General features: G+C 43.4%; 1 protein-coding gene across 8 annotated transcripts in view; it reads left to right on the top strand.

The window, feature by feature from the left end:
• The window catches only part of LOC140188520 (protein polyglycylase TTLL10-like), a 171,638-nt gene that overhangs the window by 144,698 nt on the left and 11,173 nt on the right, over positions 1–15,767 (top strand). For all 8 annotated transcript variants that reach the window (XM_072244875.1, XM_072244877.1, XM_072244876.1 and 5 more), the window contains one exon: positions 10,916–11,032. In XM_072244875.1, coding sequence (XP_072100976.1) covers positions 10,916–11,032 — 117 coding nt within the window. The remainder of the gene's footprint in view (positions 1–10,915; positions 11,033–15,767) is intronic.

Here is a 15,767-nt window from a genome sequence, read left to right as displayed (position 1 = left end):
AGGTATATCACTTTGGATCCTCTGGGGGAGATGACCTAACAGAGGAAAGTCACAGCAGTCAGATCTCTGGCACTGAGTCTGACTCAGAAGGGAAGAGGGGCACTGTGGTAACAGGGGATTTGTTAGGGGAACAGAAAGGAGGTTCTGTGGACAAGAACGAGATTCCCAATGGTATGTTCCCTCCCAGTGCCAGGGTCTGGTATATATCGGATTGAGGCCTCAGCATCCTTAAGTAGGAGGGTGAACAGCCAGAGGTCATGGTCCATATAGGTACCACTGACATGGGTAGGAAGAGTAATCAGGTTCTTCAAAGTGAATTCAGAGAGTTAGGTGCTAAATTAAAGGGCAGGACCTCCAGAGTTGTGATCTCAGGATTGCTATCTGTGCCACATGTTAGTGAGGCCGGAAGTAGGAAGATTATACAGCTTAATACATGGCTAAGGAGTTGGTGTAGGAGTGATTGCAAAGGGCAAATTGATACCCAGAAGATCAGAATGGTAATCCATGCATGAAACAAAAAGAGATGGGGGAGATCTTAAATGGATCTTTTGCACCTGTATTTACTCAGGAGATGGACACAGAGTCTATAGAAGTGAGGCAAAGCAGCATCAACTTCATGGACCCTATGCAGATTACAGAGGAGGAGTTGTTTGCTGCCTTGAGGTAAATTAGGCCTGACAAGGTGTTCCCTTGGACACTGTGGGAGGCACATGCAGAAATTGCTGGGGCCCAGACATAGATATTTGCGTCATCCTTAGCGACAGGTGAGGTACCACAGGATTAGAGAATAGTTAATATTGTTCCGTTGTTTAAGAAAAGCTCTAAAAATAAATCAGGAAATTGTAGGCCAACGAGCCTGATATCGGTAGTGAGAAAGTATTCTAAGGGAAAAAAAATATGAGTATTTGGATAGACATGGACTGATTAGAGATAGTCAGCATGGCTTCGTGCGTGGTAGGCCGAGTCTAGCTAATCTTATAGTTTTTTGAGAAAGTCACCGGGAAAGTTGATAAAGGCAATTCTGTGGATGTTGCCTACATGGACTTCAGCAAAGCATTTGACAAGGTCCCCCAAGAGAAGTTGGTCAAGAAGGTTCAGTCACTCTGCATTCAAGATGAAGTAGTAAATTTGTGGAAGAAGCCAGAGAGTGGTAGTAGATGGTTGCCTCTCTGACTGGAGGCCTCTGATTAGTGGAGTGCCTCAGGGATCAGTGCTTGATCTGTTGTTGTTTGTCATCTATATCAATGATCTGGATGATAATGTGGTTAACTGGATCAGCATATTTGTGGATGACACCAAGATTGAAGGTGTAGAGGATAGCGAGAAAGACTATCATGGCTTGCAGTGGGATCTGGACCAGCTGGAAAAATAGGCTGAAAAATGGCAGATGAAATTTAATGCAGACAAGTGCAAAGAGGTGTACTTGTAGCACCATGTAGCTCTATGGTCCTGAAAAATATTGCCTCGTTTTTACTGTGACCTGTAGCAGCAGTTATGGTCGAAATGACAATAAAAAGTGACTTGACTTGACTTTGAATGGTGCACAGTGGATGGTAGGGCATTGAGTAGTGCTGTAGAACAAAGAGATCTGGGAATACGTGTCCATAATTCATTGAAAGTAGTGTCACAGGTAGATAGGGTCATAGAGAAAGCTTTAGGCTCATTGACCGTCATAAATCAAAGTAATGAGTACAGGAGATGGGACGTTATTTTGAATTTGTATAAGACATTGGTGAGGCATAATTTGGAGTATTGCGTGTAATTTTGGTCACCTACCTACAAGAAAGATGTAAATAAGGTGAAAGAGGACAGAGAAAATTTACAAGGATGCTGTAAGGATCACCTGAATTATGAGGAAAGATTGAATAGGTTTGGAATGTAGAAAATTGAGGGAAGATTTGATAGAGGTATGCAAAATTATGAGGGTATATAAAGGGTAAATGCAAGGATTTTTCCACTGAGGTTGGGTGGGACTAAGTCATGGGTTAAGGGTGAAAAGTGAAAAGTTTAAGGGGAAGATGAGAAGGAACATTTTCAATCAGAGGGTCGTGGGAGTGTGGAATGAGCTGCCAGCGTAAGTGGTGCATGCAAGCTCAATTTCAATGTTTAAGAGAGGTTTGGATAGGTATATGAATAGTAGTGATATGGAGGTCTATGATCCCGATGCAGGTCAATGGGAGGAGACCGTTTCAATGGTTGGCATGGACTAGGTGGGCCAAAGGGCCAGTTTTTGAATTGTACTTTTCTGACTCTGTATGACTCTTCCTTGTGCTAGACCCAGGGCAAGTCACTCAGTTTGTTAACGCCAAGGAATTTAAAGCTGCTGATCACCCAGTGTAGTCTGGTGTATGTTCACCTGCCTCCTCCTTCCTGAATTCAGCCATCAGCTGTGCAGTTTTTCTGATGTTGGGTAGCAGCACTAAAGGAGGTGTCCTATCTTGCTCATTGACACCTGTGATCAGTCCAACATCAGTGGTGTCACCACTGACTTTGTAGACGGAATTGGGTTCTGTGTATATAGAGAGTAGAGCAGGCGACTAGACATGCAGCTTTAAGATGCGGCTGTGTTGATTTTGGAATACACGTAACAAGCCCACCTCTCACCCACCAACGCTATTCACTGCAATGCTACACAGCTCTCTTATCAAGTTCCTGCTGAGTTCCTGAGGCAATTTGTGTATTTGTCTCTTACCAAATTCCCTCTCTATAACTCAGGGCGGCACTTAACTGCTGTAGAGTCATACAGTTTAGAAGCATGCCATTCGGCCCATAATCTCTGAGGCAGCCATCAGGAAACTGTCTATTTTAATTCTATAGTCAGTCAACACATAACCCCGTCTACCCTGGTTCACATCTCAATGCTTTACAAATACAGAGAATTCCTCTTAATTGGGCCATTGGTTAATCAGGGCAGCCAATTACGAGGGACAACTCTTAAAGAACACAACCTAACCAAGAAAATAGTTGAGATTACCTTCATTTATATGGGACTCTATGCCACTTAGTTGGGACAGGAGACAGTTGCCGTGCTTAGAGTGAACAGTTTTAAAATAGAGTCATTTAGTGCATGTTTGTGTTCAAAAAGCAGTGATTTTTTTCACCAATAGAATCAGAATCAGGTTTATTATCACTGTGTGACGTGAAATTTGTTAACTTAGCAGCAGCAATTCAACGCAATACATAATATAGAAGAAAAAATAATAATAATAAACAAATAAATAAATCAATTACAGTATACATAGTGAATAGATTAAAAATTGTTCAAAAAACAGAAATACTGTATATTAAAAAAGTGAGGTAATGTCCAATGTCCATTTAGAAATCGGATGGCAGAGGGGAAGAAGCTGTTCCTGAATCGCTGAGTGTGTGCCTTCAGGCTTCTGTACCTCCTACCTGATGGTAACAGTGAGAAAAGGACATGCCCTGGGTGCTAGAGGTCCTTAATAATGGATACTGCCTTTCTGAGACACCACTCCTTGAAGATGTCCAGGGTACCTTGTAGGCTAGTACCCAAGACAGAGCTGACTAAATTTACAACCCTCTGCAGCTTCTTACGATCCTGTGCAGTAGCCCCTCCATACCAGACAGTGATGCAGCCTGTCAGAATGCTCTCCACGGTACATCTATAGAAGTTTTTGAGTGTATTTGTTGACATGCCAAATCTCTTCAAACTCTTAGTGAAGTATAGTTGGTGACAAATAAGCAGTAAGACAATTTGGAATTGTTTCGCTTGCTGTGGTTTCAAGCATTCAGGCTTGGAGATGCCAGAAACAGCGAGGAGTGAAAATGAAATGATTTTACTATTTCAACAAGATAAGAACAATGAAGAACTTGAATGTATCAATAATCATCTTGAATGTTACACTTGGACGCCACCGGACATTTAGCTCTCATCTGTGGCTCCAAGTAGCAGCTTGCTCTCCATATGTTGCCCCCTCCCACCATGTATGACCTCACCTCCCCATGTTACCCCTCCCCATATGTTACCCTTTCTCTCCTTATATAACTCCTTCTCCCCCTGTATTACCCCCTCTCCCCATGTGTTATCCTCCCTCCCCATTCCATGTGTTACCCCATCTCCAATACACTGGAATGGAAAATTCTACCCAGTCCATCACAGTCAAAGCCCTCCCCACCATTGAGCAGACCCACATGAATCATTGTCGCTGGAAAGCAGCATCCATCATCAAGGTCCCCAACCATCCAGGCCATGCTCTTTTCTCACTGCTGCCATCAGGAAGGAGATACAGGAGCCTCAGGACTCACATCACCAGGTTATTACTCTTCAACCCTCAGGCATACTCAATAAATCCAATACCCCTCTTGAACCAGAGGGACAACTTCACTGAACTTCACTCACCCCAACACTGAACTGCTTCCACAACCTATGGACTCACTTTCAAGGTCCCTTAATCCCATGTTCTCGATATTTATTTTTTAAATAATATTTTCTTTTTGTATTTGCAGTTTTTTGGCTTCTGCACATTGGTTTTTCTGTTAGGTTGGGTGCAATCTTTCATTGATTCTATTATGGTTATTAGATTTATTGAGTATGCACACAAGAAAATTAATCTCAGAATTGTATATAATGACATATATGTGCTTTGATAATAAATTTACTTTGCATTTTGAACTTTGAATTCTATTTTACTAATGGCCAGTCTACCCACCATCAAGGACATATATACAGAAAGGTTCAAAGGTTCATTTATTATCAAAGTATTTATACATATACAACATCTCCAGATAGCTATGAAACAAAGAAAACCATGGAAATCAGTGCAAAGGGAAACAGCAAACCCACCCCCCCGCTTAAAAAAATGGCAACACAGTCATCAACCCCCAAAACACCCTCCCCCCGTACAAAAAAAACAAGAAAGAACAGGCAAAAACACAGATTATAAAGACCATAAGACCATAAGGTGCAGAAAAGGGCCAGTAACATCATAAAGGTATCCAGATTAAAAATTATTGCGTTCTCCTTTACACTAATCATTTAACAATCTTGACATTATATAATCTGGACATTAAACAATCGTGAATCTTGAATTTAGTATAAGGTGCATTTACAAGTTAAAAAGTACACAGTATAATAAAGCTACTGGCGCTTCATATGTGATGAGACCTGTGTGGTGAGAGGGAGTTCAGTCGTCTCCCGACCTGCGGGGAGGAGCGGTGGTGGGAAGAAACTGTTTCCCATCCTAACAGTTCATGGGTGGAAATATGAACATCAAACCTTTCCCACTTGTTTTAAAACTGGCAAACCTTATTGACATGGATTGGCATCCGTGAGCAAGTTCTCCAGTTTTCAAAGTTCAAAGTAAATTTATTATCGAAGTACATATGTGTCATCAGAAACAAACCTGAGATTTATATTTTTGTGGGCATACAAATAAATCCAGAGTAGAATAATAGCCATAATAGAATCAAGGAACTTGAGCATTCAACCTGTGAGCAAAAGACAACAATATGCAAATACAAAAAGAAAGAAATACTAATAAATAAATAAGCAATAAATATCGAGAACATGAGATAAGATGAAGTGTCGTCGAAAGAGAGTCCATAGGTTGTAGGAAGATTTCAATGCTGGGGCAAGTGAAGTTGAGTGAAATTATCCTCTTTGGTTCAAGAGCCTGATGGTTGAAGGGTAGTAGATGTTCCTGAACCTGGTGGTGTGGGTTATAAGACTCCTGTACCTTCTTCCTGATGGCAGCAGTGAGAAGAGAGGATGGCCTGGGTGGTGGGGGTCCCTGATGATGGATGCTGCTCTCCTGTGACAACGTTTCATGTAGATGTGCTCAATGTAGGGAAGGCTTTAACTGTGACTGATTGGGCCGTATTCACTACTGGATGGTTGAGCATGGTCCTGATGGGCTGAAGGGCCTGTTTCTTGGGGTGTGATTTTGTACAAAAGCCTGTCCGTGTACTGGAGACAGAAGTAACAGCAGATAGTTAAATATGGAGCAATGAGCAATCTGCTGGCGAAGATCAGTGGATCAGTCAGATCTGTGGGAAAAATAATTGTTGATGTTCCAGATTGAGACATTTAACCTGTTTGAGTTGTGAGCAGGATCTTAACCCAAAATATTAACAATCCCTCTCCCCTCACAGATCCCACAGATGCCATTCAACTGTTGAGTTCCACCAGAAGATTGTTTGTGGCTCCTGTTTTATATTTAATACAACACGTCCTCAAAATTAATTGTACCTCTCCTTTAGATAGTCTGAATAGCCAGTTCGGAGTTGTGTTATTCAATATTCTGTGTTCTGTGTTCAGTTTTCAATCATCCTTTTCTGATTTCTAAAATGTTCTCAGTCTTCTGGCATGAAACTGGCATGAATGGCATTGATGCCCCCGTTAGCTTCAGTCCCAGCCTCTGGTGCTCCCTTCTCAGAGAGTTTCTCCATAGGATTACAAGGAGGGCAAATGGTGCAGTGAGGAGAGAAATGCTTGTGCGTAGCTGAACTTCCAGGAAAGTGTGAAGTGATTCAGCTGGAAGGTCAAATTTGAAGCAGAATACATGTTTACTGGCAATATTCTAGACCGTGTGGAGGAACGGAGAAATCGAAGGTTTCAGGTTCATCGATTCTTCAAAGTTTCCACGCAAGTTGTTAGAGTGGGTAAAAATGTCCATAGTGTAATGGCATCCATTAGTTGAAAGGATTGAGCTCAAGACCACGAGGTAATGTTACAGCTCTATAAAATCCTGGTCAATCAGACCAGACTTGAGATATTGTGTTCAGTCCCGCTTGCCTGATTACAGGAAAGATGAGGATACATTAGAGGGGTGACAGTAAGACATAGGAGCAGAATTAGGCCATTCAGCCCATCAAGTCAGCTCCACCATTCCATCATGGCTGATCCAGGATCCCACTCAACCCCATACACCTGCCTCCTCACCACATCCTTTGATGCCCTGACTGATCAGGAAACTATCAACTTCCACCTTATATATACCAACAGACTTGACCCCCACCACAGTCTGTGGCAGAGCATTCCACAGATTCACTACTCTCCAGTTAAAAAAATTCCTCCTTACCTCTGTTCTAAAAGGTCGTCTCTCAATTTTGAGGCTGTGCCGTCTAGTTCTGGATACCCCACCATAGGAAACTTCCTCTCCACATCCACCCTATCTGGTCCTTTCAACAGTCAGTAGGTTTCAATGAGATGCCCACACATACTTCTAATTTCCAGTGAGTACAGGCCCAAAGCAGCCAAACATTCCTCCTGTGTTAACCCCTTCATTCCCGGAATCATCCTTGTGAACCTCCTCTGGACTCTCTCCAATCATAACACATCCTTTCTGAGATAGGGGGCCCAAAACTGTTGACAATACTCCAAGTACAGTGTGACCAGTGTCTTATAAAGCCTCAGGATTATCTCCTTGCTTTTATATTCTATTCCCTTTGTAATAAATGCCAATATTGCATTTGCTTTCTTTACCACAGACTCAACCTGTAAATTAACCTTCTGGGAGTCTTGCACAAGGACTCCTAAGTCCCTCTGCATCTCTGATGTTTGAATTTTCTCCCTATTTAGATAATATTCTGCACTATTGTTCCTTTTACCAAAATGCATTATCACACATTTCCCAGCACTGTATTCAATCTACCAATTTTTTGCCAATTATTCTAATTTGTCTAAGGCCTTCTGCAATTCCATTGTTTCCTCAGCACTACCTACCTCTCCACCTATCTTCATATCATCTGCAAACTTTGACACAAAGCCATCAATTCCATTATCCAAATTATTGACAAACAATGTGAAAAGTAGCAGTCCCAATACTGACCCCTGAGGTACACCACTAGTCACTGGCAGCCAACCAGAAAAGGTCCCCTTTATTCCCATTCACTGCCTCCTGCCTGTCAGCCATACCTCTATCCACACCAATATCTTTCCTGTAATGCCATAGCATTTTATCTCGTTAAGCAGCCTTATGTGTGGCACCTTATCAAATGCCTTCCGAAAATCCAAGTAAATGACATCTACTTCGTCTTCTTTGTCCACCCTGCTTGTTACTTCCTTGAAGAACTCTAACAGATTTGTCAGGCAAGATTTCCCTTCACAGAAACCAGGCTGACTTTATTTATTTATCATTCGTTTCCAAGAACCCCAAAATCTCATCCTTAATAATAGACTCCAACACTTTGGTAACCTCTGAGGTTAGGCTAACTGGCATATAATTTTCTTTCTTTTGCCTTCCTCCCTTCTTAAAGAGCAGAGTGACATTTGTAACCTTCCAGTCCTCCGGGACCATGCCAGAATCAATTGATTCTTGAAGGATCATGACTAAGGCATCTGTTATCTCTTCAGCAACCTCTCTCAAGACTCTGGGATGTCATCTATCTGGTCCAGGTGACTTATCCACCTTAAGACCTTTCAGTTTGCCTAACACCTTTTCCTTTGTAATAGCAATGGCTCTCACTCCTTCTCCCTGACACTCACAGACATCTGCCACTTTGCTTGTGTATTCCACAGTGAAGACTGATGCAAAATACCCACCAAGTTCATCTGTTATTTCTTTGTCTACTTCACCAGCAAAATTTTTCCAGTGGTCCAATATCAATACGCAACTCCCCTTTACTCTTTATATAACCGAAAAAACTTTTATCATTTTGCTTTATATTTTTGGCTAGTTTGCCCTCATATTTCATAATTTCCATTATAGCTTCTTAGTTGCTTTTTGTTGGATTTTATGAGCTTCCCAATCATCCAACTTCCCACTCACTTTTGCCACCTTATATGCCCTTTCCTCGACTTTTATGTTGTCCTTAACTTCCCTGTCATTTGCAAACTTCTTCATCTGTGGGACATACCTATCCTGTGCCTTGAGAACTATTCCCAGAAACTTCAGCCATTTCAGCTCTGCCAACATCCCTGCCAGTATCCTCCTCCAATCCAACTGAGCAAGCTCTTCTCTCATGTCTCTGCAATTCCCTTTATTCCATTGTGATACTGATACATTTGACTAATGCTTCTCCCTTTCAAATTGCACTATAAATTCAATCATATTATGATCACTGCTTCCTAAGGGTTCCTTTTCATTAAGCTCCCAAATAAATTCTGGGTTATTCCATAACACCCAATCTAAGAAAACGCTTCCCTGAGTAGGCTCAAGCACAAGCTGCTCTAAAAAACCATCTTGTAGGCATTTAACAAATTCCCTCTCTTGCAATCCAACACCTACCTGATTTTCCAATCCCTTTGCATATTAAGTCCCCCATTACAATTGTGTCATTACCCTTATTACATGCCTTTTCCAGCTCCCTTTGCAATCTCAACCCCACTTCTTGGGAACTATTTGGAGGCCTATATATGACTCCCATAATGTCTTTTTTCACCCTTGCAATTTCTTAATTCCACCCACAAAGATTCAAAATTCGCAGACTCCATGTCACCTCTTTCTAAAGATTTAATTCAGCCTCTTACCAACAGAGCCACACCATTGTCTATGTCTTCATGCTCCTTCTTTTGATACAAAGTATATCCTTTGATGTTAAGCTCCCAACTATGGCCTCTTTCAGCACGACTCAGTGATGCCCACAATGTCAGTCGGCCAATCTCTGATTTTGCCACGAGTTCATCCACCTTATTCCAAATACTACGTGCACTTAACCGCAGCATCTTTAGTCCTGCTTTCTTTGCCCATTTGAATTTTGCCTCTGTGGTACAATTTAACTCTTTGGTCTGTCAGCATTCGTACCCAGTCATTGCCCTGTCCTTCCTTAGAATCATCTACTTGTAAACCTGCTGGCTCATCCTCAGCTCTATCATACTGGTTCCATCCCCCTGCCATATTAGTTTAAACCACTCCCAACAGCTCTAGTAAACCTGCCCGCAAGAATATTGGTTCCCCTCAGATTCAAAGACAACCCTTCCCTTTTGTACAGGTCACACCTGCCCCAGAAGAGGTCCCGGAAATCTGAAATCTGAAGACCCTGCCCTCTGCTCCAATTCTTCAGCCACACATTTATCTGTCACCTCATTCTATTCCTGTCCTCACTGTCACATGCACAGGCAGCAGTCCCAAGATTACTACCCTTGAGGTCCTGCTTCTCAGCTTCCTTCCTAACTCCCTGTATTCTGGTTTCAGGACCTCCTCCCATTTTCTACCTTTGTTATTGGTACCAATATGTACCACGAGTTCTGGCTGGTCACCCTCCCATTTCAGGACATTGTAGACCTATTCAGAAACATTGCAGGCCCTGACACCTGGGAGGCAAACTACCATCCATTTGGGTGCAGAGGAGATTTACCAGGATGCTGCCTGGATTAGAGAGCGTGTCTTATGAGGATAGGTTGAGTGAGCTCGGCCTTTTCTCTTTGGAGTGAATGAGGATGAGATGTGACTTGATAGAGGTATACAAGATGATAAGAGGCATAGATTGAGTGGACATCCAGAGACTTTCCAAGGACAGAAACAGCTAATGTGAGGGCCATCATTTTAAGGTTTCTGGAGGAAAGTATGGGAGGGACGTCAGAAGTAGGTTCTTTTACACAGACAGTGAAACGCACTGCCAGGGTGGTGGTAGAGGCAGATACATTCGGGATATTTAAGAGACTCTTAGATAGGCACATGGATGATAGGAAAATGGAGGGTTATATGCGAAGGAAGAGTTAGATTGTTCTTAGAGTAGGTTAAAAGGTCAGCACAACATTGTAGTCTAAAGGGCCTGTACTGTGCTGTTCTGATGAAGGGTCTCGGCCTGAAACGTTGACTGTTTATCCATTTCCATAGATGCTGCCTGACCTGCTGAGTTCCTCCAGCATTGTGTGTGTTGCTTTGGATTTCCAATATCTGCAGAATCTCTTGTGTCTGTACCCTGCTGTAATGTTCTATGGCTATGTTCAAATGAATGCAGAACTGCAGACTGTGCTTTAAACATAATTAACAGTTTTGATATTTTCTTACAGAAACGGATACAGCAGATCATTACCCAGTGTTTCCTTGCCAGCAAGGCCAGGCTGGGTAGCAAACTGGGCTATTTTGACCTTTTCGGTTGCGACATCATGATTGATCAGAATTTCAAGGTGATGGTATTTATTAATTAATTCTTCTTGGCAATTTTGATAAGGTTTACTGTCTCTGAGTTGTTCTCAGATTTTTCTAATACAGAATTGGACATTGGTCACATGGGGTTTACATCAACAGTGATCCCAGCTACACAGTTTAATAAGTTTTATTCATTTCTAAAATCAATTCTGGACTGAAACATGAGCACCAGCTCCAGTCTTGGACAATGCGTCAATGAGTCTGCTGAGCCAATGAGATTAACTGAGAGGATCAATAAAGCAAACTTTCCACCAATCACAGCAAAGGGTGAAAATTTTGAGGAATACCTTGAATGAGTGATATACAGATAACTAATGAACACTGAGATGCCTCAAAGTTCCTGTGCAAGTTGTTTGGGTGGAAAAGAAGGTGTATGGTTTGTTAGTCAGGGGATTGAGTTAAAGAGGCGTGAGGTAATGTTACAGCTCTATAAAACTCTGGCTAGACCGTACTTGGAATATCGTATTCCATTCTGGTCACCTCATTGAAAGGATGTGGAAGCTTTAGAGAGGTTGCAGAGATACTGCCTAAACTAGAGAGCATGTCATCTGAGGATAGGCTGAGCAAAGTCGAGCTTTTTTCTTCGGAGTAAAGGAGCAGGAGAGGTGATTTGACAGAGGTGTACAAGATGATAACAGGCATGGGTAGAGTGGACAGTCAGAAAACTTTTCCCGGGTCAGTGAAGCTAATACAAGAAGGCATAACTTTACGGTGATGGGTGGAAGGTATAGCAGGGGATATCAGAGGTAGGTTTCTGACACAGAGAGTGGTGTGTGTGTGTGTGTGTGTGTGTGTGTGTGTGTGTGTGTGTGTGTGTGTGTGTGTGTGTGTGTGCGGAACACACTGCTGGGCTGCTGGCGGAGGCAGATACATTAGAAACATTTCAGAAACTCTTAGGTGGACACATAGATGGCAGAAGAATGGTAGGCAGAGTTGGCATCCATCAGTCTGTCACACAGACGGTGTCAGCATCCATCAGTCTGTCACACAGATGGTGTTGGTATCCATCAGTCTGTCACACAGACAGTGTTGGCATCTGTCAGACTGCCACACAGACGGTGTCAGCATCCATCAGACTATCACACAGATGGTGTTGGTATCCATCAGTCTGTCACACAGACAGTGTTGGCATCCATCAGACTGTCACCCAGACGGTGTTGGCATCCATCAGACTGCCACACAGACGGTGTTGGCATTCATCAGACTATCACACAGATGGTGTTGGTATCCATCAGTCTGTCACACAGACAGTGTTGGCATCTGTCAGACTGCCACACAGACGGTGTTGGCATCCATCAGACTATCACACAGATGGTGTTGGTATCCATCAGTCTGTCACACAGACAGTGTTGGCATCTGTCAGACTGCCACACAGACGGTGTTGGCATCCATCAGACTATCACACAGATGGTGTTGGTATCCATCAGTTTGTCACACAGACAGTGTTGGCATCTGTCAGACCGTCACCCAGATGGTGTTGGCATCCATCAGTCTGTCACACAGACAGTGTTGGCATCTGTCAGACTGTCACTCAGACAGTGTCTGTATCTGTCAGACTATCACACAGACAGTGCTCAGCCTCATTGGGACAGGCAGCGAAACAAGTCAGTGCCCAACAGGCAGACAAAGTAGTAGTAGCCCCTCACTTGATCAGGGTCAGCCAGGGATGTTGCATCCGCGATATTTAGATACACAAGCCTGGGCAGTACGATATGGAGAGCAAGCTGTTGCCCATACAGCAGGCTCCATCTCTCCACACAGCTGATGAATCCAAGGGAACAGCAGAAACCGATACAGTTTGGCACCAAAGGCATGGCGGATATTGCCGCTGAATGTAGGACTGCCCTCGGATGCCCAGCTCCCGAATTTTCCTCGGGGTTTACTCCCAAAACCTTCCCCAAGAGTGGGTATTGCCGCATGGCAGCGGAGGTTTCAGATCGGAGTTTTCCTTCTCCTAGATGAGCTGACAACCACAGCTGACGAGTCTCATCTGCCTGAAGCGACTGGTTTTAAGGCGCCAGTAACCCACCTTTGCCCCTTCTCCTGTCAGTGGAAACGGTTCCGCCAGGTTCAGTAACTAAGCCACTCATGAAGGCCAGGAAGGAGCTGGACTCGGTTGTCAGAGGCTATTTGAGACGCACACCACTGGGAGCGTTTAATAGGTAGTGGGAGCTTATCCCCCAGCTGTAACAACCTTAAGGCAGACAAGGCATTCAGAATTAGAACACCTTATAAACAGGAGAGATTCTGCAGATGCTGGAAATCCAGAGCAACACACACAAAGTGCTGGAGGAGCTCAGCAGGTCAGGCAGCATCTATGAAGAGGAATAAACAGTCGTTGTTTTGGGCCAAGACCTTTCATCAGGACTGGAAAGGAAGGGGGAAGATGTGAGAATAAGAAATTGGGGGAGAAGAAAGAGAGCACTTTCACTGCCCCTGTAGAACCCAGCCACGTCCTTTTGACCGAGGCCTGTGGAGAGCTGTCCCACAGCTCATCACCAGGTGAATGCAGTGATATGGAACTGTTTCTGCCTTCCTGTTCATTGTAACCTTGCCTAAACTTAGCCTGCAAAAACAGGCATCAATCTTTTGTGCTCCCTCCCCCCCCCCCACTTTTACTGGAAGGCAGACAAATTATTAATCAAACAATAGGTTAATCTCAGTCCTTCAATTCAGAACCGGGAGTGCTGAAAAGCAAATGGAGGAAGAAAGTCCTTTAATTAATGAAAAGGATGTTTGAATGGACAGGTATGAGATCCTGCATTGTGCTCGGTGATTACTCACTGTGCAGGATTTACAAACCATTGGCTCAGCAGCAATTTACTGAAACACGAGAGGGCTCCATTTCCAATTCACAGACATTTGCTTTCTTCCCATTCAATGACACAACAAGACGTTACATTGTGCAGTGTTTTGCATGCATTAATGCAATCCAAATATATCACGGCTGTACTAGTACAGTGTTACACACTGCCATCTATACGGTTTTGATTGGTCTAGCCACTGCTAAGCAACAGGTTTAAAACGGCCAAAAATTCCACTGTGACCAACGCAAGCTATTATTTTCTTTTCAGAACAAGTCCTTTGATAAAGGCTTGATAGCCGATATGTTCTGCGGCAGCTAACTATTAACAACATATTACACAAGCTCATTAAAGCCGACTATGATAATTATGTAATCTGGGATCATTTCGGTTGGGTCACTTATACCAACACTGGGCCAACGGTGTAAACAGCCAATACACAGAGAGCCAGCAGGAAGTTAGCAGCTGGAAATGTGCCCTTCAAATAAATAGAGACACAACTAAACACAAACCCCGATCAAATTTTCAGCTGAGAGAGAGAGACGGTTAACCTGGGTCATACATCGCACAACAGGGACTCATGTAACAAACCAGTTTCTTCAAGGTTTCTTGTCCCTTACCACCATGGCCATGCCCTCTCCTCGCTTTACCATCAGGAAAGGCTACAGGAGCCTCAGAACTCACACCACCCGGTTCAGGAACAGTTATTACCCTTCATCCATCAAGTTCTTGAACCAGAGGGAAAACTTCACTCAACTTCACTCAACTTCACTCACCCCAACACTGAACTGTTCCCACAACCTATGGACTCACTCTCAAGGACTCCTATCTCATATCCCAATATTTATTGCTTATTTATTTTTTTTTCTTTTGTTTTGTATTTGCACAGTTTGTTGGCTGTTAGTCTGTGCTGTTGGGTGGAGCTTTTCATTGATTCTATTGTGTTTCTTTGTATTTACTCTGAATGCCTGAAAAGAAATTAATCCCAGGGTTGTATATGGTGACACATACATACTTTGATGATAAATTTACTTTGTATTTGATGTACACATACGCTCTGGTTGTCTTCACAGGCGGTGTGTGAGCAGGCAGTGAGCGGTGTGCACACTTGTGTCAACACCACTTACACAAAGCACACACACACTAGGCTGGCAAAGTGAGGCACAGCTTATTGGCAGGGATGAGCACGACTTCAATATTCCACTGTGCACAACTCCACTGTTATCAGGCCTCACCAAACGTTTCCCAGTTTCCTTCCTTCCCTCCTCTCTCCCTCCCTCTCCTTCCCCCCCTCCCTCTCTCCCTCCCCCCTCTCTCTCTTAAACCACTGTACAGACCCTTCAGCCCACAATGTTGTGCTGACCTTTTAAACTCCTCTAAGATCAGTCGAACCCTTCCCTCCCCCATGTCTCTCCATTTTTCTATCATCCATGCGCATATCTAAGAGTGTAAATGTCCCTCATGTATCTGTCTCTTCCGCCACCCCTAGCAGTGCATCCCACACACCAGCCACTTCCTGTGCAAAAAAAACTTACCTCTAATAACTCCCCTGTACTTTCCTCCAATCACCTTAAAATTATGCCCTCTTGTATTAGCTATTTTTGCCCTGGAAAAGAAATCTCTGGCTGTCCTCTCGATCTATGCCTTTTATCATCTTGTCCACCTCTGTCAAGTCACCTCTCATCCTCCTTCCTAGCCCTAGCTCACTCCACCTATCCTCATAAAAAACTCTCTCTCTCTAATCCAAGCAACATCTTGGTGAATCTCCTCTGCACCCTCTTTAAAGTTTCCACGTCCCTCCTATAATGAAGCAACCAGAACTGAATTTCCCCACCATTCTCCCTCCACTTATGATTCACCCATTCATGTGATTTCCCCATCTCTGTGATTCCTCTCACAATCCCCAATG

This window comes from Mobula birostris, chromosome 27 (assembly GCF_030028105.1).
Source record: "Mobula birostris isolate sMobBir1 chromosome 27, sMobBir1.hap1, whole genome shotgun sequence".
Classification (NCBI taxonomy): Eukaryota; Metazoa; Chordata; class Chondrichthyes; order Myliobatiformes; family Myliobatidae; genus Mobula; species Mobula birostris.
The sequence above is the reverse complement of the archived record's forward strand: the minus strand, read 5'-3'. Positions and strand labels throughout refer to the sequence as shown.